We start from the raw sequence: 23,355 nt of genomic DNA on the forward strand, positions 1-23,355 counted from the left end.
ATTCAACACACTTTTTAAGTGTTTTCCAGCCAAGCAATGAAGACCTTCATTCTGACGCTTCAAGTTCAACACATGTGCACTTTGAACATTTTACTCTACACCGAGTGTTTTATGCATGAGGTTTACATTCGAAGTCTATGTGGAAGCAGAGGGAACGTCAGACACGTCACAATCGCTCCAGCCGTTGTTTTCCGTTGCTGACCAATTTGTCGGACACGTGAAACACTAAAAATGCTCCATGTCGCTTGTGCTAGATGCTCCACAACGGACCCTCGATGCCTCCACATGGACCTACACTGGAAACCAGATGCACAAAATGCATTTGGTGTGAATACACCATTATACCTATCACTTTAAGGATGACATATTTTACTTAAAAAGGTTAGGAAAAGTCTGTGGGCAATACAAAACATGCTCATTAAATGTTTTTTGCATGAAATCATTCTTAGATAATGAGATTCTAGGTTGCTCAGTTCTACCTATGAGCTGTTACAGGGCGTCTTGTCACTTTAAATCTAAATAAGCTGCTGCTGGCCACGCCCCCAAACTCAACGTTTACACTCAAACATGAAAATAGCTGCAAAGAGTTGCGAAATTATACAACCATACATCTTTGAAAAGCAGAAGTGGAGCCTCCTACACAACCATTAGCAGTTTTTACATTTTTCAGTTAAAGTACCTCCATTCCTGCCCACTTGAACTAGCAACAGGTAAGACAAGGTGAATATCCTCAGTCTGTGTAAGTCAGGTGATGGAAGATGAGTTCAGACCTTGTGGATGGAAGCTGCCACCACCCAATGTCTCTCAACGGGAGAAAGTTCGGTTAGTCCAGGAAAACTGTGCACCAGAAAGCACCTTGATGACCTCTCAGCTCTTGGAATAGCCTGCTGTCACCTCACTGGTAATTACCTGCCACTCAGGGCAGTGGACAGACCCACAAATAGATGGGAGTGGCAGTCAGGGATCCGGCCCAGACAGCAGGGAAAGCAAGAGTGTAGAAAAGACGAGGAGGGCTCAGAGGATGGTAATGAGGCCTGTGAAGCAGACCGGGCTGTCAGAGCAGCAGGACTGGACTGGAGGCACACACCCATGATCCTCATCTATGTGAGCCAGATTAGGAGCTTTTATCCAGGGGACATCATTGTCTTCCACCTCAAAACTTTCAATACTCTTGTACGCCGATAAGAAATCAAAACAAAGTCCAAAAGCAAGCACCATCTTTGTATCTGACTACTTTTAAAATATCTTTCACTGTCTTTAATCGGTGAGTCGTTCATATTCCTCATAATCTGTCATAATTACTTTTTATTCATCATCATCAAAACTTTATGCTTGCTGAAGTGTGTAATTTTCACTATATGCCATCTTTGACTTTAGGATTTCTGGCTGCATTCAGCGCAGTGTGTTGGACAGTACAGATTCAAACGGAAGGAATCTGGAAATGTATAGTGTTTACTGTTTCTCCTTTTTGTTTGATTGAGATTTTAATTAAACAGAGGATACCTGATTGAAACGAGCAGGAGTCACTATTTAGTTGAAATCTGAGGATACTTAACAAATCCCACTTTTTTATTCTAAAAGTTAAGGATGGTCTGCAAAACTAGTTTCTGGTACATTAAGTTGGTTTCTTGTGGTTTCCAATCAGACAGATGGATTTAGGAAGCATATCATTAGCATTCATCAGAAGATGTACAATCTTCTGTCTCCAGATGTTCACAGCTGTTATCTCTTTACTGGCTTAATTCTTAAGAGTTGTAAATATTCTTGGGCAAAAAACTATTTCTGGACAATATACCCATAGAGGGTTTTTTAATGAACATATTGTTTATTTTTAAAGGTTTCTAATGCAAATAACTGGGTACTTTTCAGAAGTTAGTGTTTACTTTTTTAACAACTACTCACTGTAAGTTCCAAGACAATACCCAGTAGGTTTTAGAAAAGTGAATACAGTGAACCCTCGTTTTTCACGTTCTCGTTTGGAACGGGGTTACGTTCCAAAAAGAACCCGTGATAGGCGAAATCCACGAAGTAGGAACCTTTATTTATTTTACAATTATTATACAATGAAATACTCCATAATACATTGAAACCAAAGAACAAAACCTTTTTACAAGCCCAAGCATTTGTTTAACAAATAAAAGTACTGTATAAATGTTTTGGGTTTTTTTTACAAATAACTACTGTACAGTAAAATAATCATTTTAATCATCAATACGAACTGAAGGCTTCAAATTGCTGAGATCAGCACCGCGACCCGAGTCATTGGATTAGAACAGGAGAAAAAGAAAAATGATTATGAAAAAAAAAATACAAAGTACAGTAAGACAAATAGTGACACACGTGTATTTCACTGCTCTTCTGACTGAGCCGCTGCATCCTGGCTCCGCTCTGCAGCGTTGTTTTCTTCTAAAGTCCGCGGTGCAGGTGTGTTTTTTTCGAGAGAAACATTTATACAGGAAAGTACAAATCAGGAAAGTTTTAGAATATAGTCAGTAAGTAACCAGAGACGGGTTTGTTACCGTAAGGTTCCAGGGAAGACCCCAATAAGTTCAGAAATTTCTATGGGAACATTTCAGAAAAGTAACCTCTAAAAGGTAAAGTCCAGTCAGACTAAGAGTGGCGTATCTTCTACCTGGAAAGGTTCTAGATGGTTCTTGAACGCCACCACCATTTTCTTAGACAGTGCTAGCTAGATTTTGTGCTGCTACGAAACGTTCTTTGAAGTATTCTGACATCAAAACCCGTCTAAATAGTCACAATTAACAACAGTGTTAGTCTAGTTGTTTTCAGGAGCAGAAGATGCATTTAAAGTAACATGATGTGTGATGACAGAGGGGAGAGGAACATTATGATCCAGTTTGTGTGATTGCAGCAGCAATAAACATGCAGTGATTATAATGAGGCCCAGAGTGGACTGCTAACAAAAACAGAGCAGCAGTTTGCTACCAGAATGATCATTCTGAGCCTGAGAGCATCCACGTAGGTAGAAATACGGGAAAAAAAGAAAGAAATTTAATTTTGTTTCCGAGCTACGTGTGCTTACTTTGAAACAGGCGCTAAAAGCTGAGAAAACATAGAAGGAAAATTAGCAACAGTAAGGTTCATCTCCATCCAGTTGGTCACTCATCTCGTCTAAATGCCCCAGACTGTCAGACTATTCGGCAAATAACGTGTAAAACAAATGTCAAATCTTTTTCAATTCCCATCACTGCAGTGAGAAGCCATATTTAATTCATAGCTGTGCATAAATTATGCAGAGGTCTGTGTTCAAAAACGCTCTGAACACTGGCAGTGAAATCGAAACGACAACAAACCTGCTAATGACGACTTCCCTCTTTCAAGTTTTATCATTTCCTTATCAAAGTTTCCTTCCTGAGGAGCGATGGAGGTAGCTGTGAATGTCAGCCCCAAGTAAAATGTTACAACAAAACCAAATAGCTTCACGTGGGAACGATGGTAGCGGCTTCATTTGGACTTTTGACAGGTTTGAGCGGTAATTTGCTTTATCTTTCTTTCCCTTTCTTAATCCTTATTGGCGGGAAACTAACAGGATATTGGATATTGTTTCCGCTGGGAACGAGCAATAGGTAAAGAATGATTCAAAGTGAGTTTGATGAAACCGGTTGCATTCAGAATCTGTTTCTCGGGATTTAAAAGGTGGCGCATATGAACGAACTATGAGAATGCAAAGAATATGGAAGAGGATCTTTTTAGGTTTTATCAGATAGACCTGTATTTAACACTTAGGTTGACACTTTGAGCTGCAGTATGTAACTTTTATAAAAATATATATTTTTATTTTACACATTTGTTAAAACTGTCACCATGTCGTGATGGCCTGCTGTGAAATGAGCTGCTATTGTTGTCTGAAGAAATGCTCTGCTCCCGACCAAAAACAACCAATCAGAGCCAGGAGGAGGGTCTAAGCGCTGTCAATCAACATAATGTCCATCCATCCATCCATCTTCTTCCGCTTATCCGAGGTCGGGTCGCAGGGGTAGCAGCTTCAGAAGGGAGGCCCAGACTTCCCTCTCCCCGGCCACTTCTTCCAGCTCTTCCGGGGGAATCCCGAGGCGTTCCCAGGCCAGCCGAGAGACATAGTCCCTCCAGCGTGTCCTGGGTCTTCCCCGGGGCCTCCTCCCGGTGGGACGTGCCCGGAACACCTCACCAGGGAGGCGTCCAGGAGGCATCCTGACCAGATGCCCAAGCCACCTCAACTGGCTCCTCTCGATGTGAAGGAGCAGCGGCTCTACTCTGAGTCCCTCCCGGATGACTGAGCTTCTCACCCTATCTCTAAGGGAGAGCCCAGCCACCCTACGGAGAAAACCCATTTCGGCCGCTTGTATCCGCGATCTCGTTCTTTCGGTCATGACCCAAAGCTCATGACCATAGATGAGGGTGGGAACGTAGATCGACCGGTAAATCGAGAGCTTCGCTTTTTGGCTCAGCTCTCTCTTCACCACGACGGACCGGTACAGCGCCCGCTTGACAGCAGACGCTGCGCCAATCCGCCTGTCGATCTCCCGCTCCCTTCTTCCCCCATTCGTGAACAAGATCCCGAGATACTTAAACTCCTCCACTTGGGGCAGGACACCCCCCCCTGACCCGGAGAAGGCACTCTACCCTTTTCCGGCTCAAGACCATGGCCTCGGATTTGGAGGCACTGATCCCCATCCCGGCCGCTTCACACTCGGCTGCGAACCGCTCCAGCGAGAGCTGCAGATCACGATCTGATGAAGCCAAAAGGACCACATCGTCTGCGAAAAGCAGAGATGAGATCCTGAGGCCACCAAATCGGATCCCCTCAACACCTTGGCTGCGCCTAGAAATTCTGTCCATGAAAGTGATGAACAGAATCGGTGACAAAGGGCAGCCCTGGCGGAGTCCAACTCTCACCGGAAACGAGCCTGACTTACTGCCGGCAATGCGGACCAGACTCTGACACCGGTCATACAGGGACCTGACAGCCCGTATCAAAGGGCCCGGTACCCCATACTCCCGGAGAACCCCCCACAGGGCTCCCCGAGGGACACGGTCGAACGCCTTCTCCAAGTCCACAAAACACTTGTAGACTGGTTGGGCGAACTCCCATGCACCCTCCAGGACCCTGCTGAGGGTGTAGAGCTGGTCCAGTGTTCCACGACCAGGACGAAAACCACGCTGCTCTTCCTGAATCCGAGGTTGGACTATCCGACGGACCCTCCTCTCCAGGACCCCTGAATAGACCTTGCCAGGGAGGCTTAAGAGTGTGACCCCTCTATAATTGGAGCACACCCTCCGGTCCCCCTTTTTGAACAGGGGGACCACCACCCCAGTCTGCCAATCCAGGGGAACTGCCCCCGATGTCCATGCGATATTGCAGAGTCAACATAATGTATTCGCTGCTAAATGTGTTAATGGCAGACAAACAACTTACACCGTTACAGGAAAACCGTTTATCTGCTATCATTGGTGACCATGCTAACTAGCATTAGCATTAGGCTATGTTGTGGTGAACCAGCTGAAGTGTAGCAAAGAGCAAGCGGGAGGGAGTGAGCATGAGAGTGATTGACAGCATTAAGACCCTCCTCCTGGCTCTGATTGGTTGTTTTTGACTTAGTGGTGTATTTGTGCAGTTAGTACTGGGAGGAGACAGAGGAACTACTTTTTTTTCACAGATTATCTATCCTATATTATACTGCCACAACATATTGACAGTTTTAACAAATATGTAAGATAAAAACTGTGTCTGATTCTAAAAGTTACATTCTGCAGCTTTAAATATCACTGAGTGTAGTACTGATTATACTCATTATTTAGCTATTGTTCTGTCGTCTTGACAGTTTCCTCAGTCTCTATTCCTCTTACATGTCATATTAGAACCAAAGATTATTTTTGATTTGTCAAAGCAGCAAGGAGATATTTTAGTTTGAAACCAAGTGTAAAATACATTTAAGCCTTTTTCTTTGTGATTAAAACAACAACATACTGTAATTTTTCTGCAAAAGAACTAAAATTGCATGCAAAAATAATTGTGTGACTGTCTTTCGTGTGTGTGTGTGTGTGTGTGTGTGTGTGTGTGTGTGTGTGTGTGTGTGTGTGTGTGTGAGAACTGATTTAAATCACCAGATTTTCTAACCAGCTTTTGGGAATTTAAAGGATCCATCTGTCTGGTAACTGAGAAAGCTGCTGGGTTGATGAACTGGATGCATTTCAATGCGCAATTTAGTGTCAGGCGACTAGAAGGTCCACAGAGCAGGAACAGGATCTTTAAAATCAGACCAATACGAGACAGGAAGCAACTGGAGATGCCTAAGAGAAATATGTAAGGCTACGAAACATTTAGAAAAAAATCCAACTGGAACAGAATGATGATCAGGAGGAAGTTGGGGGGTGTTTGGGCTGCGATCAAAGATTTTACAACAGGACGTATAAAACCTCTGAGGACTGCAGTGGGACTGCTGTGTCGGCTCAATCGTGAGATCTTGAAGCAGCCGACACTTCTAATCATTTGGAAAATATTAGGAGAAAAATGAAAAATTACTGATTGTTGCTCTCTCAGACATCCAAAATCTGTTTTAAAATATACATGATGGGTTTGTGGTGACATTTTTATCTCCAAGTCCTGTATTTTGTTCCCCTAGATTGATATCAATTAATTTTTAAATTTGGGTGCGACTCTGGGGAGGTGGGGATAAAATGCCCCACCAGGGAGCCAGCTCCCCCCGCTGGCCCTGTTTGATTACTCTTAATAACTGAAACACAGTAAGAGCAAACGGATAATAAAGGCCATAATAATTGCAATGCGGCTGCTAATCCCCTTCTGTGAAATTCACAGGGTTTTCTTTCACTCGTCATTTCTTTCTTAATTACTCCCACATCAAAGGAGTTGTTTTATTCCATAAGCAACTCCTTTTATTAATAGTCACAAATGAGGAAAAGAGACTGTGCTACTTCCTGCATCACACACACTAGCTTCACTGTTAGCAGCTGAGGTTATGGACACAAGTCAGCACATTTGTGTTTTCCAGCCACATAGTGCCATTATATAGCATAAATCAAATAACTATGTCACCTTCAGTTGGTTTTGAAAATGGGCCGACAGCTCTAAGATGGTTTAGTGTGCGCTGGGCTTTACACTAAGGAAATGAGGAAGGGAGGAGTCAGTGGAGAGCACCGGAGTTGAGCCTTTTTTCATTCAGTGTTATTAACAGAAAGAGAAAAAGGCCAGAAGAATGCCGATAATTAAAATGAGGTCGATAGTTTAAATTTATCGTGCGATTAATTGGTGTATTGTTTATCGCGACAGGCCTAGTCCCGGAAGGCGGAGCTAGGGCCACCCAAGTGTTTTAAACAGTTGAGTGGCTGCCACGGGAGATTATAACATGATGTAAAGCTCAAAAAGTCAATTTTATATGATGATGCCCGTTTACAGGCTACGTGAACATATTTTATGGATGTTGGAGAGATGAGATGAAAGAAAAAACACCAGTAAAACAAAACAAGCTCATGTTGTCGGACTGGAGAAGCTGACATCAGACGAACAAAATGGGAAGAGAAAGACGTCAAACACAGACAGAGTTCAAGTGAATATAAAGGTTGAAGGTAGAAGTTGGAGCTCCAGAATGTTGTCAGGGAGACAATATACACACACACACACACACCCACTGCATCATCCAGAGACACACATCTTTTCAAGCCAGCAGGACTTTTACATATAATTAAGAAAGCTGCAGATGGAGTTTGGCGTGCTGCAATGCTCTAGACTGTGTTTTGATTGATAATAATGATGGTGGCCTCTGGCTGTGTGAGAGGACTCGCATGATGATGTGCATCACACAACACTGATCAAAGTGTCTGAAAATGAGATGTGAAGGATAATGTTGGAAATAAAAGCGAGAGAAAGAACTCAAAGGGAGGAGAGAAAAAAACCCAGGAGCCTGACCACGGAGACGGCCGATATTTTACAGAAACCGTCTCGTTTCTCTGAAGGGGGAAGGCCGGGTGAAACGGAGAGGTGGGGGGGCGGTCCGTTTCTAAAACGCACAGCAGAGAATGTCGAGATGCAGCGGGCGTTTCCTCTGCAGAGAGTTGGAGAAGCGTCGAAGGAATCTGCAACAGGCATTCAGTCATTTCAGCGTTCTACCAGAAGAGATCTGTTCTATGAGAAGAGGCTCCTTTAGGCAAGAAAAACAGAAAAACACCCACATGCTATCCTAAAACGTCCATCCTCATAATCTGTTAGATTTCCACACCACTGCCAATGAGACAGGAGGCTTTGTGGTCAGTCAGACACCGAGTGGGATGAGACGATGAGCCGACGCCGCCAAACATACCATATCCGGTCTGCGTCCTGGTTTCTGCTGGGTTTCCAAAGCTACCAGAAACGTTTCCTGTCAGAGACGGCACACCTGGATCAGGTGGGGGTTTCCAAATGATATTATGCAGGGACGAATAGATCAGGGGGCGGCTGGTGTTCGCCCGCTGGCTCTGCCTGGAGCTACCTTCTCCAAATCGTTTTGACGATCGTGCAGAGGGTTCAGTGCAACCGGATCAAGGAGCAGACAGCAGGTGCTGTTGCTAGGACAGGTTCTGAAATCTTTGGAGCTGCTGTAAAGTTTAGCATAATGTTGCACAGGTGCAGTTAATGCGTGATCCACAATGTAATGCTGCCAAGAGGTTTTACCAATATATGTGAGAAAACGTGGCAGATTTTGGTTATTTTCACCAAACCAAACAAAAACACATAAAGTTATTACCGTAAGTTGGTTGAAGTTTGATCAGTCTGTACACAGGATTTTCATACAAGGTGGTTCTGATAGGCAGAAAGCTTTGAATTGCTTCCTTTGAGATATTTTTTTTAATCAATAATAATAATATTATGTTTTGATAAACTTCAATCTGTGTTCTTGTCATTTGTTCAGCGTAGAACTACACTTTTTACTCTTTAGTATCAAACGCTTTCAGATTCCTCAAAGGAATATGAAGTGGCCCAGAAAATGATCAGCCATGAAGGACTCCAATCAGACACCGACTTCAGTGTCATCAGCCAGTTATGTTCTGAGTCAACGCACTGCAAAAATACAAAATATTACCTAGTATTTTTGGTCTAGTTTCTTGTGCAAATATCTTAATACAGTTGAAACTTTTCAGCAACATATAGGAGCTTGTTTTAAGTCGATAATTCCTTAATATTGATGAAAAAGTGCAATTTCCACTGTCAGTTGTGTAAGTGGAAACATGTCATGTTATAAGTGAAATAATCTGCCAGCGGAACACATACTTATTTATCAATATTAAGAAATTATTGACTCGACTATTTTGTCTATTATCAAGTGATCCCCTGACTCAGTCGTTTTGATCTAAATGACTAGTTTTTATTAAAAATTGCCTCAAGTTATTTTATAATTGTTCATAGTGATATATAATTTGTACTTGCAGTAGTGAGAATGTTTTTTCTTCTCTACTAAAATCCTGGTTAAGAATCTGATTTTGTTGGAAATCTGAACATTTTGATGTGCGACTGCACAAACACTGAGGAGACTTCATGCAGGAAAATATATCATTATGTTTAGTATTTTGTAATGTATTATTTATATTTGAGTGGAGTGATTACATTATTGTCAACAGCAAAAAGCTGTTTTTTTTTGGGTTTTTTTACTTTACTGAGAGAATAAGGTTTAATCAAGGCGTACTGTAATGTTTTTGTGCCAAAATGTTATTTTTATATTAGATATTTTGGCTTTAATCAGTCATTTTTGGGGGTTTTATTTTAGGAAACCTTTAATATTGCCAACCGTTAATTTCTGAGATATTTCTTTTTAGACGCTAACCAAACTGAATGCTGTTCTTCATTTTGCACTGCAGTTCACTCATTCAAAGCCCTTTGCAGAAGCAAAGGGAATGGCTAAAAAAGGCCAGAGAGTTTGGGATTCTGCTTGCGCTCCGGACTTCAGTCAGCCTCTAATTGAAAACTTGTAATGAGCTTGAAGGGAGCTCAGCCGAATCAGTCCAGCTTGACTCAATTTCCACATTAAAACCCACTTGGACTTGGACAGGACCAAACCGTGTGGAAACAGACTCTCACTCCCTCTGTTTACTGACTTTCTTACGAAGCTTCAAATGAGACATGCAAATGAAATGAACCAAATCAGTCCGTATTATTCATTTCTGCCGCGCGTGTAATCAGTCCTTTTAGAATGGTGGGAGGAAACGAAAGGGGAAGGAAAAAAAAAAAACACAATGCATGCATATTGCATTAGGGAGCAGACGGCTGGGGAGGAGCATCGTTAATCAAAGGCTCACAGGCGCCGCTCATAACGTTGAACCGGCGGATGTTTTCAAAGACGTGGAGGCTTCTAATGAGCAATTTATCTCTACACAGTTTTTCTACAAAGTGGAGAGAGATCTATGGCCAGATATGTATTTAATTAGCTGTGCAAACATCTGTATGAGCAGCAGAGGTTCCTCCCATCGTCGCTGCAGCACTCTGACTTGAAGAGAATCCTCTGGACCTTCCAGGGAGGTTCTGATGGAATTCCTCGGGCGTCTTAACTATACAAAAATAAATGTGCAGATGAATGTCAGCTATTTTTTTTGCAAAAGAAACTCTCATAAACATCACAGCAGGCAGACAATCAGCTCCAGCTCAGTCGACCCAAACCGGTTTCCTGTTGAATGAATGCAGCTTTCTGCTCTGGCTCTGTTCCTTAGTAGACTGATATTGTAAATGTTTGAGGAAAGCTGAATCGTTTGGCAGAAAGCTGGTTCAAAGGTGACGCGTTATTTTATTTTATTTTTTTGCCAGGACAGAAGAGGAAGATGAGGAATAATAAATTATTCATCAGGCTCGCCTCCCTGCTGTTAAGAGTTTGTACAAACTGCTTTTGTAAACAGGACAGTGTACAGAGAGAGGATCCAGATTCAGGGTTCTTTTTTTAGGTCAACCAATCAGATTGTTTCTGGATTTAGGTCCCGGGTCATGTAAGGCCAGTGTGTGAATATTTCTGTGTGTGAATAAATTATAACTTCTGTGTTGGATTGGACCTTTTATCTTGAAAAACCCAATGAAGACCAACGCTTTTCATTTTGGTATGATACAGAAAATCTGTGAAAAAAATCAAACTTCGGCCTTCTCCCAGTGCTAACAAGAAACAACCAATCAGACCCAGGAGGTGGTTCTTAGCGATGTTAATCACCTTCTGTGTGGCGCTCCTCTTCCCCCGCCATCCGTCCTCCCCTGGCTGTCTGATACGCTGCAGCTGGCAGAGCCTGTTGTGAATGCTACTGCTAGTTAGACCCAGGCCTGATTACTGCCAGATCTGTGGAATCAAGAAAAACCTTAAATAGAACCTGTCTGGTACTAGGCCTGTTATGATAAACGATAAATCAATTAATCGTACGATAAATTAAAACTATCGACCTCATTTTAATTATCGGCTTTATCGTCTCTTCCGGCCTTTTTCTCTTTCTGTTGAAGACGCAGAACGAAAAAAGGCTCAACTCCGGTGCTCTCCACTGACCTCTTCCTTCCTCATTTCCTTAGTGTAATGCCCAGCGCACACTGCACAATCTACAATCTACTACACACATCGCCCAGTTCTACAGTCCTTACACTGATAAAATAGACTTTAAAATGCTGTTGTTAGTTTATAAATCACTGAACAGCTTAGCAACACAATACATTAAAGATCTGCTGTTGCAGTATCAACCTTCCAGACCCCTCAGGACGTTTGGTTCTGCTCTGCAACCAGAACCAAACAAGGACAGGTAGCATTCAGTTTCTATGCTCAGTTCTTATTTCATTGTTGAGGACCCTCTACACAACCTGTGGTCACTGACTGGATGCTACAAGGTTTTTTCGAACAGAAAGAGTTTGAAAAAGCTGCTAAAGCCTAAAGAACAACTTAGCCGCCTTCAGAAGGCTTGGAGAATTATTCATCAGAAACATTTTAGAAGATTACCAGAAGGAGCCTGCCTGCAGGAGAAAACTATAAATAGAAGATGGATGTTTAAGACTTCGGCACTATGACTTCACCGGTGACCTGATTATTCATGAGGTCAGGACATTAAAGGTAGAGTATGAAGCAAATAATATAATATTTACATATTTGTTAAAATGCTATGACAGCTAAATATAAAATAAATAATCTGTGAAAAAAAAAGGTCTCCAACTCCTCCCTGAGTTAAAAGTTACATACTGCAGCTTTAAGTAGCTCTGCTGAATCACATGTCTGGTCCAGAAGGGTTTGTCACGCCCAAACTCCACCTGCAGCTCTCAGTTTCTTGCTCAGGAGCCGCAGAGTGTCACTGCCAAACCCAGCAGGCAGCGTGGAGCCCCAGCTACACACACACACACACACACACACACACACACACACACACACACACACACACACACACACACACACTTACCAGCTTTCAAACCTGGGGGAAAAGGGTGCAAACACATTCATCTGACACTGGATCATTTGTAACCCTACCAAGTCTTGTCCCATTTTAGAACGAACCAGGAACGTAGCGGATGTAACACTGCAGTGCTCAATCTGCTCTCTGTTGCAGAAAATTGGGCATATAATTACCACTAGAGTGGATTTGCTTACTCATCTCCTCCTCTGCAGATAAATGAAAGCAGCGCACCATCGCACACCTTGTTCCCATCGGTTCAGCCGAGTGGGACAGGTGGTGCCGGACAGTCAGCGGGGAGGGGAGGCTCCTACCTACAGCGCTGCCATCCTCTCCTCTCCTCCGACGTACTTTCACCACCCACGCACGCGGGCCCTGCAGATGGGCTCCGGTGTGGCACGAAGCCCGATGCTCCTTCGCAGGTCTCTGCCGCATGTGAACACATTTTGACCGCGAGACATTTAAAACCTGCAGGAACAAGGTCAAAGAAGAGGAAGATGAAAAACAGGCCAGAAGCTGTGGATCGGTTTGTGGACTGAGACGATATTTAGGTGGTTAATAGAAGAATTGAAGATTTTCTCTGCTAGATTATGAAACTTTTCATGCCATGTAGGAGACACTGGAAGTATGAAGGAAGGTGTTCAGATCAGATGAGAACAAAATTTAGAGTTACAGTCACTGTAAGTGACACCCTGAAGAGGAAGACAATCAAGTCGGTGGTAGTATCATGCTGTGGGGATGATTCTGCTCAGCAGAGACAGGGAATCTGGTTAGAGTTTATGGGGAAATGGATGGAGATAAACAAAGCAGATGGAGGCTGTAAACAGGTGGAGGTTCACCTTCCAGCAGGACGACTACATTCACGTCACAGTTAGAACCACGTGATTCATGTGCTATAACAGCTGACTCTGGAGGAGCAGCTCCTCTTGATTTCTCACCTTTGGCCTTGAGGTAGTTTTTGATTTTAAAGAGGCAGTATTCCAGCCACGTAGTGCCATTTTATAGCCCAGGGGAAAAAAAGGCACTATGTGGCTTTTATAGCATTTTATAGCGAAGTAATTTAACGCCTTGAAATTGAGCTTCTGTCTCTTTAAAAAAATCCTGCTCTTTCAGAAACTCCACTTTCAGGAAGTCAACATGACTCCTCTATTAACTCTGTAACAAAGTTTTTTGTTTTTAACCAGCATTTCACTGAGAAGTAGCTCATATAATGAGCTCAGCAGATGTGGAGTTCAACCAGATGTTTGCCAATTGCTCCTGGCTAGTCTGAAGGAGCAGAGTGGAGGGAGGGCTGCTCTGTGAGGCAGAAGCTCAGAAACCTGAAAAGTGAGGCTCTGAGGAGAAGCTTCGTTCTTGAAGGCGGAAATAGGTCCACCGCTGCATGGTTGCCATGGAGATTAAAGGATTACTCAAACATGCATTAAAGCAGGGGTGTCAAACTCCAGTCCTCGAGGGCCGCTCTCCTGCAGCTTTTAGATGTGCCACAGGTACAAAACACTGGAATGAAACGGCTTAATTTCTTCCTCCTTGTGCAGATCAGTTCTCCAGAACCTTAATGACCTAATTATTCTATCCAGGTGGTGCAGCAGAGGCTCATCTAAAAGTTGCAGGGCAGTGGCCCTTGAGGACTGGAGTTTGAGACCCCTGCATTAAAGAATCAATGCAACACTCTAGTGATGAAGGAATAATGTAATAAAATGATGTAAAGATTAAAAAAAAAGTTGATTTCGCATAATACTGTCCCTTTAAAGCTGAAGAATTTGAAATACCTCCACTAAACCTGAGTAGCAATGGGGGAGAGGGGAGGAGGGTAACAGTTGGTGCATTCATGCAGCTGTGGGGTTGCAGGAACCTCCTGACCTTCGTATCAGGAGGTCAGCATTAATGATCAACACGAACATCAGCTGTCCAAAAGGAAAGAAAAGGAGATTTAAATGTTCCCCGTCATCAACCACTGACTGCAGCTTTATGGCGATTAAACCTTTTCATTACCCATTGATGTGCTGCAACAAAACCTCCCAAACGGGATTAGGCTGAAGTGTGAAACACGACCACTTCTGATGCTACGGTCCTTTTAGAAAACCTGCTCACAATTAGAGGGGCTGCAGCGCTTTAGGGCAGGATTAGCGAACAAAGAGATAGGAGATACACTGAATGAAGCATCCAAAGCTCTTCCCTTCCCTAAACTTTTTTGCCGCGCCATCAGCTCCTGGCGGAGAGCATCCCGTCGCCCCTTCCGTCCCTCACGCCGTGTTGTTTGTGTCTGGATGAGTTAGTGCTGCTGGGGTGGCAAGCAGACGTGCTTCGTTTGAGCGCCGAGAATGGAGGGGGGGAAAAAAAGGGGGCATATTCATTCATCAACAGGATGCGCAGTGCAATTGTGGCAGCAAGAGTAAAGTAGATAAATGGCTAATCACCTGGAGGAATGAGATGATTCATCTCTTCCTGATGTTAAGCTCGTTTGAGGACCGCCAGCGGGGATCCATCAGTGTCTGCTACAGAGCAGACTATCTTGTTTGTTACGCTGTGTGAACTCTGAATGTTTACACCCATTAAAAAAAAAAATCTTAATTAAAACAAAAAAAGTGTTTTCAGTGAATATAGAGCAAGTGTGGGTAAAAACAGAAGTGAAGAGAGCAGTTTACGGAATTAACCGGTCAAGTGGGATAATTGTAGTTTTAGAGATTAACAAGGAAGATACCATCATGCTTGACAACCTGGTTGTTCAATGAGAAGATTTTTGTCATCAGTGATAAAATATGTTTATTCTTCAGTAAAATGCTTCCAATTCTGCATGCAAACGATTTATAAAAAGGTTTAGCATTAACCTTTTGTGGCAGCATCATAATCTGACACTGAAGACTATAGAAAAAAAAAATCTTTGAATTAATTTATTCAGCGTCCCACTTTAAAGTGAGCCACAATTAGTTAAACATGTTGGCTTAAATATGTTGTCAATTTCCTATCAACTAAATAAAACGCTGTTTGTGTTAAGTAAAAACTCACAATTACTTCAAAAATATGGAGTCATTTGTAGGAGCAAAACTGAAGAAGGAGCCAACAGGTGACCGTTACCCTAAAGCTAAAAGCAAGCCGAGCTAGCTGGAGGCTAAACCTCCGGCTGGCGAGCAAATGTCGCTGGGAGAAACGATAAAGGCAGGAAGCTGGAAGCTGTTTTAAATGATAACGTTATTTCCACCGCCGCTGGTACTGAATGTGAAACCAGAGACCCCAAACCGGACTGAAGACCAGAACCTAAACAGGTTTAACCCAGCTGACTGAAGACCGGAACCTAAACAGGTTTAACCCAGCTGACTGAAGACCGGAACCTAAACAGGTTTAACCCAGCTGACTGAAGACCGGAACCTAAACAGGTTTAACCCAGCTGACTGAAGACCGGAACCTAAACAGGTTTAACCCAGCTGACTGAAGACCGGAACCTAAACAGGTTTAACCCAGCTGACTGAAGACCGGAACCTAAACAGGTTTAACCCAGCTGACTGAAGACCGGAACCTAAACAGGTTTAACCGGACTGAAGACCGGAAAAGACAGAGCACGTCAACTACTTACCGTGAGACTAGAGACGGGCGTCATGCATCGTTTCACTTATGAAGATGACAGCAGCAGCACAAACAGCAGCTTCTTCGGCCAACTCTTCCTCCGTCTGGTCCTCCTCATCTTCATTACTCCTTGTGTTTTCTAGTTTCAAAGCGCCACGGTTCCAATTGAGAAAGCTTACGATGTTTCCTACAGCGGAAATAGCTGGATTGGACCTAGCGCACCTCATTTACCCAGAATGCATCGCAGCGCCAACAACTATTTAAATTTCTGAAAACCAAACAGCCTACAGTATTTTTACTGGATAATTTTTTTATATCTAAAATATTTCTCCACGTCTATTGCTCATTTTAATGATTTGGCTATTAAAATGAACCAAATAATAGTGGCTCAGTTTAATAAATGTAATAAACAAATTCACCAGTTGCATAATTATTGATACAAAAACAAGCATATTTTTCATTATTAGGCCTGATCAAGAAATATATTGACTTTTTGAAGGTCTAACAATATATGAAAACTCACCGAATTTTGTTGGCGTTAGTGAAAATGTACCAATACGGTTCTGCAAAAGTTGCAACAGAAAGAGCTCAACAGCGCCACCTGGCAACTTTCAAAACACCGTCCGCATTTAGGTTACCTTACTGCAAAGGTCTGAAGTTTGTCACACTTACAGAACTTCCCAGGACCTATAGAAGTCTGGGTCAAAGTCCAGGCCTGGTCTACAACAAGCAGGATGGGGGCCATGTTGGATTGAACTTCATTTTGAGTCGTTTTTAAGCTCTGTATTTCATCAAACTTTTCTTGGCTTGAAAATTGGTGAGTTTGGGAATCTAAAGTGATCAAAATATTGACTTTTCCTGCAGGTTGAAGTGGGGGGGGGGGGGGAGGGGGGGTCACACCATGGCCAGAGGTTTGGCTTTAATTTCCACATATTTCATCTGATCTGCACCAAACGGAACATGATATTTTTTTTCTTCACATCACAACCAATAAGATTTTTTTACACGTATGATCAGCATTTACAATGGGGTCAAAATCAGTGTTTTCTGGGTGCCAAACTTCTTTTGTCTATTTCCTGGGTGCCAAATTATTTCATTACTATTCTCAACCAATTCAGCTAGAGAAATGGCAGCAAAGTCTGTCTCTGTAAAGAACTACAAATGTCTCCACCGTGTCAACAACACATTTCTGAGCCACTGTATGCTTTGCATGTTAACAAAAAGGCATTCTTCTGAAAATAGAAGTTGGCCACTGGACTGAAAATGACAGGAGAAAGAGCAGCAAGAGCTCAGAAACAAACAAGAACCACCTCTGCAAATCCTGCATAAGTGCTGACACACAAGTTTAAAACATTACAGGCCTGGTCTGACTGTTTGGAGGTAAAAGTGACAAACTGCAGCATCTAAACATGAAACAAAGGGCCAACTCGGCCAGAACTAAACAGCAGAAATGAGTATATAAATCTAGATTACATCCATTTAGTTTACAAGCAGGAAAGGTGCACCTGAGTGGAGCAGAGCAGCTGTTTACCAAACATGATGCGAGTCTGGGAAGCAACAGTTGCAGTGACCTGCCAACTATAATAAAGACCCCCGTCTCCCTCTCCACACACACACACACGTACACGCCTTCATGTAAGGGTGTGCAGCCCCCTCAGTGCTCCCACACAGTAAACTGTTTCCTGGGCCAGAAACCAGCCATCGCTAGGCAACAGGGGGAAACCTGCAGCAGTGGGCCGACTCCGTTGCTGCTCGAACTGAGTGGCTTCATGATACATCACCGATGGAAGACAAAATCCCAAAGGTAAAGCTTAAAATTGCGCAAACAGGAATTACGAAAATAAATTTGCTTATTAGAAGCATGGCAATAAAAAAAATAATATTTTAGTAAGTTCTTGCGCTAGGATGAGGTGGTTTTTCCAGCTGTATCGAAATAGATGTATTTCGCAAACTCCAATCAAAACACTCTTTTCATATCACGAGTGATGTGAGAAAAAAAATCGCTTGTGATCAACAGTTACGCCTGGCTGAAACGACGAAGAAAACGACAGGAAGTAGTAGGAAGATTAACGACTTATTGCGTGAGCAAAAGTATTCAGGTGTGACATTACTTGTGTTATTTAATGGAAACACCGCAATTGTGAAGTTGTGTTTTCTCCACATTATCGGAATATGGGCAGTTTTGTGCACATTTCTCAACAAAAACACAGCTAGTTGTTGTCTTTGGGAAGCTGGAGTACCCAGGGAAAACCCACAGATGCAGAGGGAGAACTTGCAGACTCCAGCTTGTGAGGTAACTGAACTTCCATCTGTAACAAGGTCTTTTTTAGTCTTGAGAAAGTCCATAACTTGAAACTTCTCCACCCGATTCTTGTTTTTAAAATCATTGCTGTTATTTGTTTTTGAGTCACTTCATCCTAGAAAAATTAGGATAACTGAGGAGCTGAGATGATAACCATCCAGGAGAATTTAACCAAATAGTTTTGCTTTATTGACCATATAAGATGCCTTCACAGAGGTAAACAAAAACAGACAACTGATATGCTTGAAATGAAAAAGAAAAACCCACATTTTATTGCACTTAAGTTATAAGAAAATAAAATTCTAAGTGAATCAAACAAATACACAATCCCTTTCAGGTTTTTTTTTTTTGTCTGTTTTTAGTTTGTTTGTTTTTTTTGCTGTTTTTTTGCCAGGCAGTTTTACATGAACTGAACAAAATAAAAACACCTGCAACAAATCTGATTTCTCAAACCAGATCATAAATTAAAAACAGACGGAGAAAACAACAGGAGGAGATAGAGCGAGATTGTTTTCTTTCTTTCTTTTCTTTTTTCTTTTTTTAATATACAGTGTTATACCACTTTCACAGTTCAGCTGGAGCTGTGACTCTGGGAGGTTTTGAGACGACTTGTTTTGGCTACAAGGTGTTTTGTCCGTGTTCGTTTCGGTGGAACACCGAGACGCGCCGCGGCCCGACCTGCCAGCTGATGCTTGATGGTGGTCTCCTCTGTTGCTTCAGACACCTGTGGAGGGGCAAAAGAAAAAAAAAACAGTCTCTCACACAGACATATGGGCCATTCTCTCATTCACAAGTTAAAATCAGTACATCTGTTAGTTTGATTTCTTTTTAACCTTTTTTTTTTCTTTTTTAAGCCAGTCCACGCAGCATTTCGACATTTTTCCCAAAGAACAGGCTGGAGAAGCGTTGTCCCGAGGAATGTGATAACAAGCTGCCAGCTAACACGCTTTAACACACACACACAGACACACACACACACAGACACACACAGACACAAACTCGCACGTTCTCTAACAGTGTTACAATTCCCCCTTGTTTGTGTCTCCTGTCCGTTTCTGTCGGACGCGCTCCCTCCTCATAGCCTCAAACGCAGAGGCACGTTTGGCTCAAGTTTCAGTGGCAAAAAAACACACAAAAAAAAACAACAACAAAACAAAAAAAACAAATGCAAAAAAAAAAAAAAAAAAGAAAAAAAAAAGGTCGGAGGATGGTGATCACGTCACGTCGCGTTTCTGGTTTAAGTCCGTTTAAGTCCAAACGTACAGAGTCCTGTGAGGAATTTCGCCTGTGGACTAAAACGTCACAGCAAGTAGAAGCTCCGTTCTCTGGTTCCGGTTCCTCTAGCAGCATTAGATTCAGTTTGGCCACTCCGGGGGGCGGGGTCAGGGCAGGGTGGGGTCAGGGGGTCAGGGTCAGTGGATAGTACAGGTGTTTGTCCTCAGCCCTCCAGCTTCTGAGGAAGCCCCCTCCCCCCAGAGCTGATCAGCACTGACGGTAACAGAGACCGGACTGGACCGGACCGGATTCCTCCTCTAATACTGAAATTCTGTATGAAGCATAAAACCAACAACAACAACAACAAAAAAAAAACAACCTCTTCAGATCCTGAAATTCACAGTTGTGTTTATGTGGAGAAATCAGAGTCCAGAAACCCGAGTGCAGAGAACGGAAACAGAGTGACGGAAATGGACTGGACCACCCCGACACCCCCTCACCACCACGTCCAGCAGCTCTTTGGGAGGAACTGTGAGGGGAAGTCAGTCATCATGGCTGTGTGATGACTGTATGCACGCGCTCTGATAGGAGGGATGGAGGGGGTGAACGGGTGGGTAGGGGAGTTTTAAAAAATAATATCTCTGTACATCTGAAAATCTGTCTGACTCGAGCGAAAGCGGGTCTTCTGTGCGAAGCCGGCTGGTTCAGGAGAGTTCGCTCCGTTTCTCCCTCCAGATCACCTTCAGCAGGAGGGGTCGGGGGCCAGAGGGGACTGGACTCTTAGGAACTGAGTTTGTCCGTAGCAGGAACTCAAACGGTAGATGCGGACAGCGTCGGGCTTTTGTGATTGCAGACTCTCTGAGTGAAGGTGAAGAGTTTTTGGGTCTCCGGGCTCCCGTCCCCCTCCTCCTCTCTCTCTCTTTCTCTCTGCGGGTCGCTCTCTTCGTCCTTCCACGGCGTGTTCCCCCACACCACTTCCTGTCACTTCATGTCCACGTCAAAGTCCAGCACCAGTAGCTTGGTCTCCTCCGTGCCGTTGCGGCTGCCCACGGCGCACACCAGCTTGGTGTTGGACGCCCGGATGCGCCACACCACGCCGCCGCTGCCGCCGCTCTCCAGGGTCACCAGGTTCCGGATAAACTCGCCCGTCTTCAGGTCCCACAGCTTGACCGTGCCGTCGTCGGAGCTGGTGATGACAAAGTTCTTGTTGAACTGGAGGCACGTCACGGCACTCTGGTGCTTGTGTGGACCTGGACCCAGACAGACAGAGAGAAGACGGTTAGGAGAATAAAGGATGAGGAATTTGTTTGGTGGCGTTTCGGCTTCAGCGCACAAACTCCACCGGATAAGAAAAACCAAGAGAAACCGTCAAAAAATACACCAAGAAAACAGTAGTTGTGAAAATATGACTTTAAAATACTTCTGTTAGTTTATAAATCACTGAACTGTTGTATCATCCTTCCAAACCTTCTCAGGTCTCCTGGTTCTGTTCCTGCTCTGCATCCCCAGAACCAGAACCAAACATGGAGAAGCAGCATTCAGCTTCTATGCACCACTAATCTGGAACAAACTTCCAGAAAACTGCAAAGCAGCCGAAACACCGAGCTCCTTTAAATTGATGCTAAAAACCCACCTGCACAGATTTAATGGCACTCGTCAAAATGTAATGTTTGTTACTGGTTTCGCAGTTGGTCACCGTCTGACATGTTTATGATTTTTTAAAATGTTTTCATGATGTAAATCCCTTTGTACTGCCTTGTTGCTGAAATGTGATTGAATATTTTTGCAACAGAAGATTTTTAGTTTATTTTTGAAACAGTTTGACATCATTTATGTTTTAGGACGAATATTCAGAGTGCATGTTTGTCAATTTTTTGCCATCCGACTGGCCTTTCTGAGATGCCAGAGTTTTGATCCAACTTTTTTGATTTAAATATTTTTCTATGAATAACCTTGACCCACTGCACCGTCCAGCTGCTCTGTGCTTCCTGCCAGAAGACGGAAAGGAAATGAGGAAATACGTACTGAAATATTAAACCTCCTCTGCTCAGTTCTGGTCTGATGCAGCGAGAGAACGGCTCACCGACAACTTCTGTTTTTATTTTTGTCCTTCTCATTTTAGTTTTTAGTGACAACTAAAATTAGATTTTCCAGCACGTCAATTAATTCCTCCAAACTTGTGAACTGGTAACGGTCGTTCCTTCAGCGGGAGGCGGAGCTCGGCTCGGAGTGTCCTGTGGAAAGCGAGTCTGTGTGAAAGTCTGTGTGAAAGCGAACATCTGAAAACCGCGTTCCTGTCATGTTGGACAATTTGATTCTACAACATGATCACGTCTGCTGACCTGAAGAGAACTAGATTAACAAGCCAAGTTATAGTCCATGTGATCAGAGCTAAAGGCTGCGTCTGGCGAGGTTTCCACTGCCGTTTCATTTCACATTAGTCTGTCTGGATCAGCGAGGTTTATCACCTCCTATAAAGATTTACAGCAAAAATTACTATTTAAAAAACTTTTTTTTTTTTTTTACCACTGAACGTCCTGAAAAGTTTAGCTGGGACAGATCAGGAAGACTGAACATGCAATCAAAGCTGCTGCTAATGTAAGGATGGGGGATGGATGGAAATGCTGATGATATCATTTAGTTAAAAATAATAATAAATTTAAAGGGGCAGTATTAGGGGCTTTCCAGCCACATAGTGCCATTATAGCACAATCAAATAACTTTGTAACCTTCAGTTGTTATAACACATGTATAATACTATATAGCAGTATATATCAAGTATGACTTAAAAGACATTTTACTTTGTAATTTAAGGTCTTGAAATTGGGCCTCTGTCTCTTTAAGAAACTCTTGCTCTTTCTGAAGCTCCGCCTTCAAGAAGTCATCACAACATGGCTCCTCTATTAACCCTTTAACAACATTTTTACCATTGTTGCACTGAGTAGCAGCTCCTATAATGAGCCCAACAGATGCAGTTCCGTCAGGTGTTTGCTAATCGCTGCTGGCTAGTCTGAAGGAGCTGAGTGGGGGAGTCACGGAGGAGGGCTGCTCTGTGAGGCAGAAGCCCAGTAGTTTGGAAACTGTAGCTATAAGGAGGAGCTTCATCCTTGAAGGCTGTGCTAGGTCCATCCAGGTGTTTTGCAGAGTTTAATGGTTACCATGGAGATTAAATAATTGCTCAAACATGCATGAAGGAATCAAGGCAACACTCCAAGTATGTTCATGAGAAATAAACATACTTGGAATAACATATAATGTATGAGAATAACATAACAGGATGTAAAGCTAAAAAAAAAAAAGAATATTTCCGTGTGAGGATGAATTCTCAGGTTTGGGTCCCCTCCCTCAGAACCGATCCCCGCTCCCACCACCATGTTGGCCTCCTTTCTGACACAACAAAGCAGCCTACTTCATCAGAACCTTCATCCTGGTCCAGTGACAGCGATGACCTTGTTGTTTCACTATGGTCTGATCAGAACACACTAATGACCGGCAGGAATCATCATGACCTCATTATTTGACCTACAAAGATCTGTAGCCCCTTCCTGCTGGACCCCTCTCCTCCCCCGTCTCGTCTCTTCAGGCTCTCACTGGGGCATCTTTTTGTTCAGATGCTGTTCTGGCATGAGGGGGGCCAGCTCACTGGGCTGCAGGCTGCTAATGAGGGCATTTAGAGACAGAGGCACCGGTGACAGCCACGGGTATTCAGGAAAAGGACATTGGTCTTCCAGTGAGACACTAAGTCCTGGTAATGGAGATAAAACTATTCAAATGGACACAAAGGACACAAGGAGCTAAGCAGCAAGAGGAAGAAAAGAAGAACCAGGATCTCAGCACACAGCAGGAGGATCTGTAACATCACTGATGCAACTCAAGTCCTCAAAATGATGCTA

At 43.2% G+C, this 23,355-nt stretch overlaps 1 protein-coding gene and 1 long non-coding RNA gene across 4 annotated transcripts in view; one reads left to right on the forward strand and one right to left on the reverse strand.

The window, feature by feature from the left end:
- The first annotated feature begins 487 nt into the window (after nt 1-487).
- LOC114145095 (uncharacterized) lies at nt 488-6,286 on the forward strand. Its single transcript, XR_003595612.1, has 3 exons — nt 488-653; nt 1,751-1,754; nt 6,275-6,286. It is a non-coding gene; the product is annotated as an uncharacterized LOC114145095 (long non-coding RNA).
- Nucleotides 6,287-18,409: 12,123 nt separating this feature from the next.
- Nucleotides 18,410-23,355, reverse strand: part of fbxw7 (F-box and WD repeat domain containing 7) — a 111,381-nt gene continuing 106,435 nt past the window's right edge. For all 3 annotated transcript variants that reach the window (XM_028017082.1, XM_028017083.1, XM_028017084.1), the window contains one exon: nt 18,410-20,712. In XM_028017082.1, coding sequence (XP_027872883.1) covers nt 20,444-20,712 — 269 coding nt within the window. In that variant the 3' untranslated portion in view covers nt 18,410-20,443. The remainder of the gene's footprint in view (nt 20,713-23,355) is intronic.

This window comes from Xiphophorus couchianus, chromosome 5, assembly GCF_001444195.1.
Source record: "Xiphophorus couchianus chromosome 5, X_couchianus-1.0, whole genome shotgun sequence".
Classification (NCBI taxonomy): domain Eukaryota; kingdom Metazoa; phylum Chordata; class Actinopteri; order Cyprinodontiformes; family Poeciliidae; genus Xiphophorus; species Xiphophorus couchianus.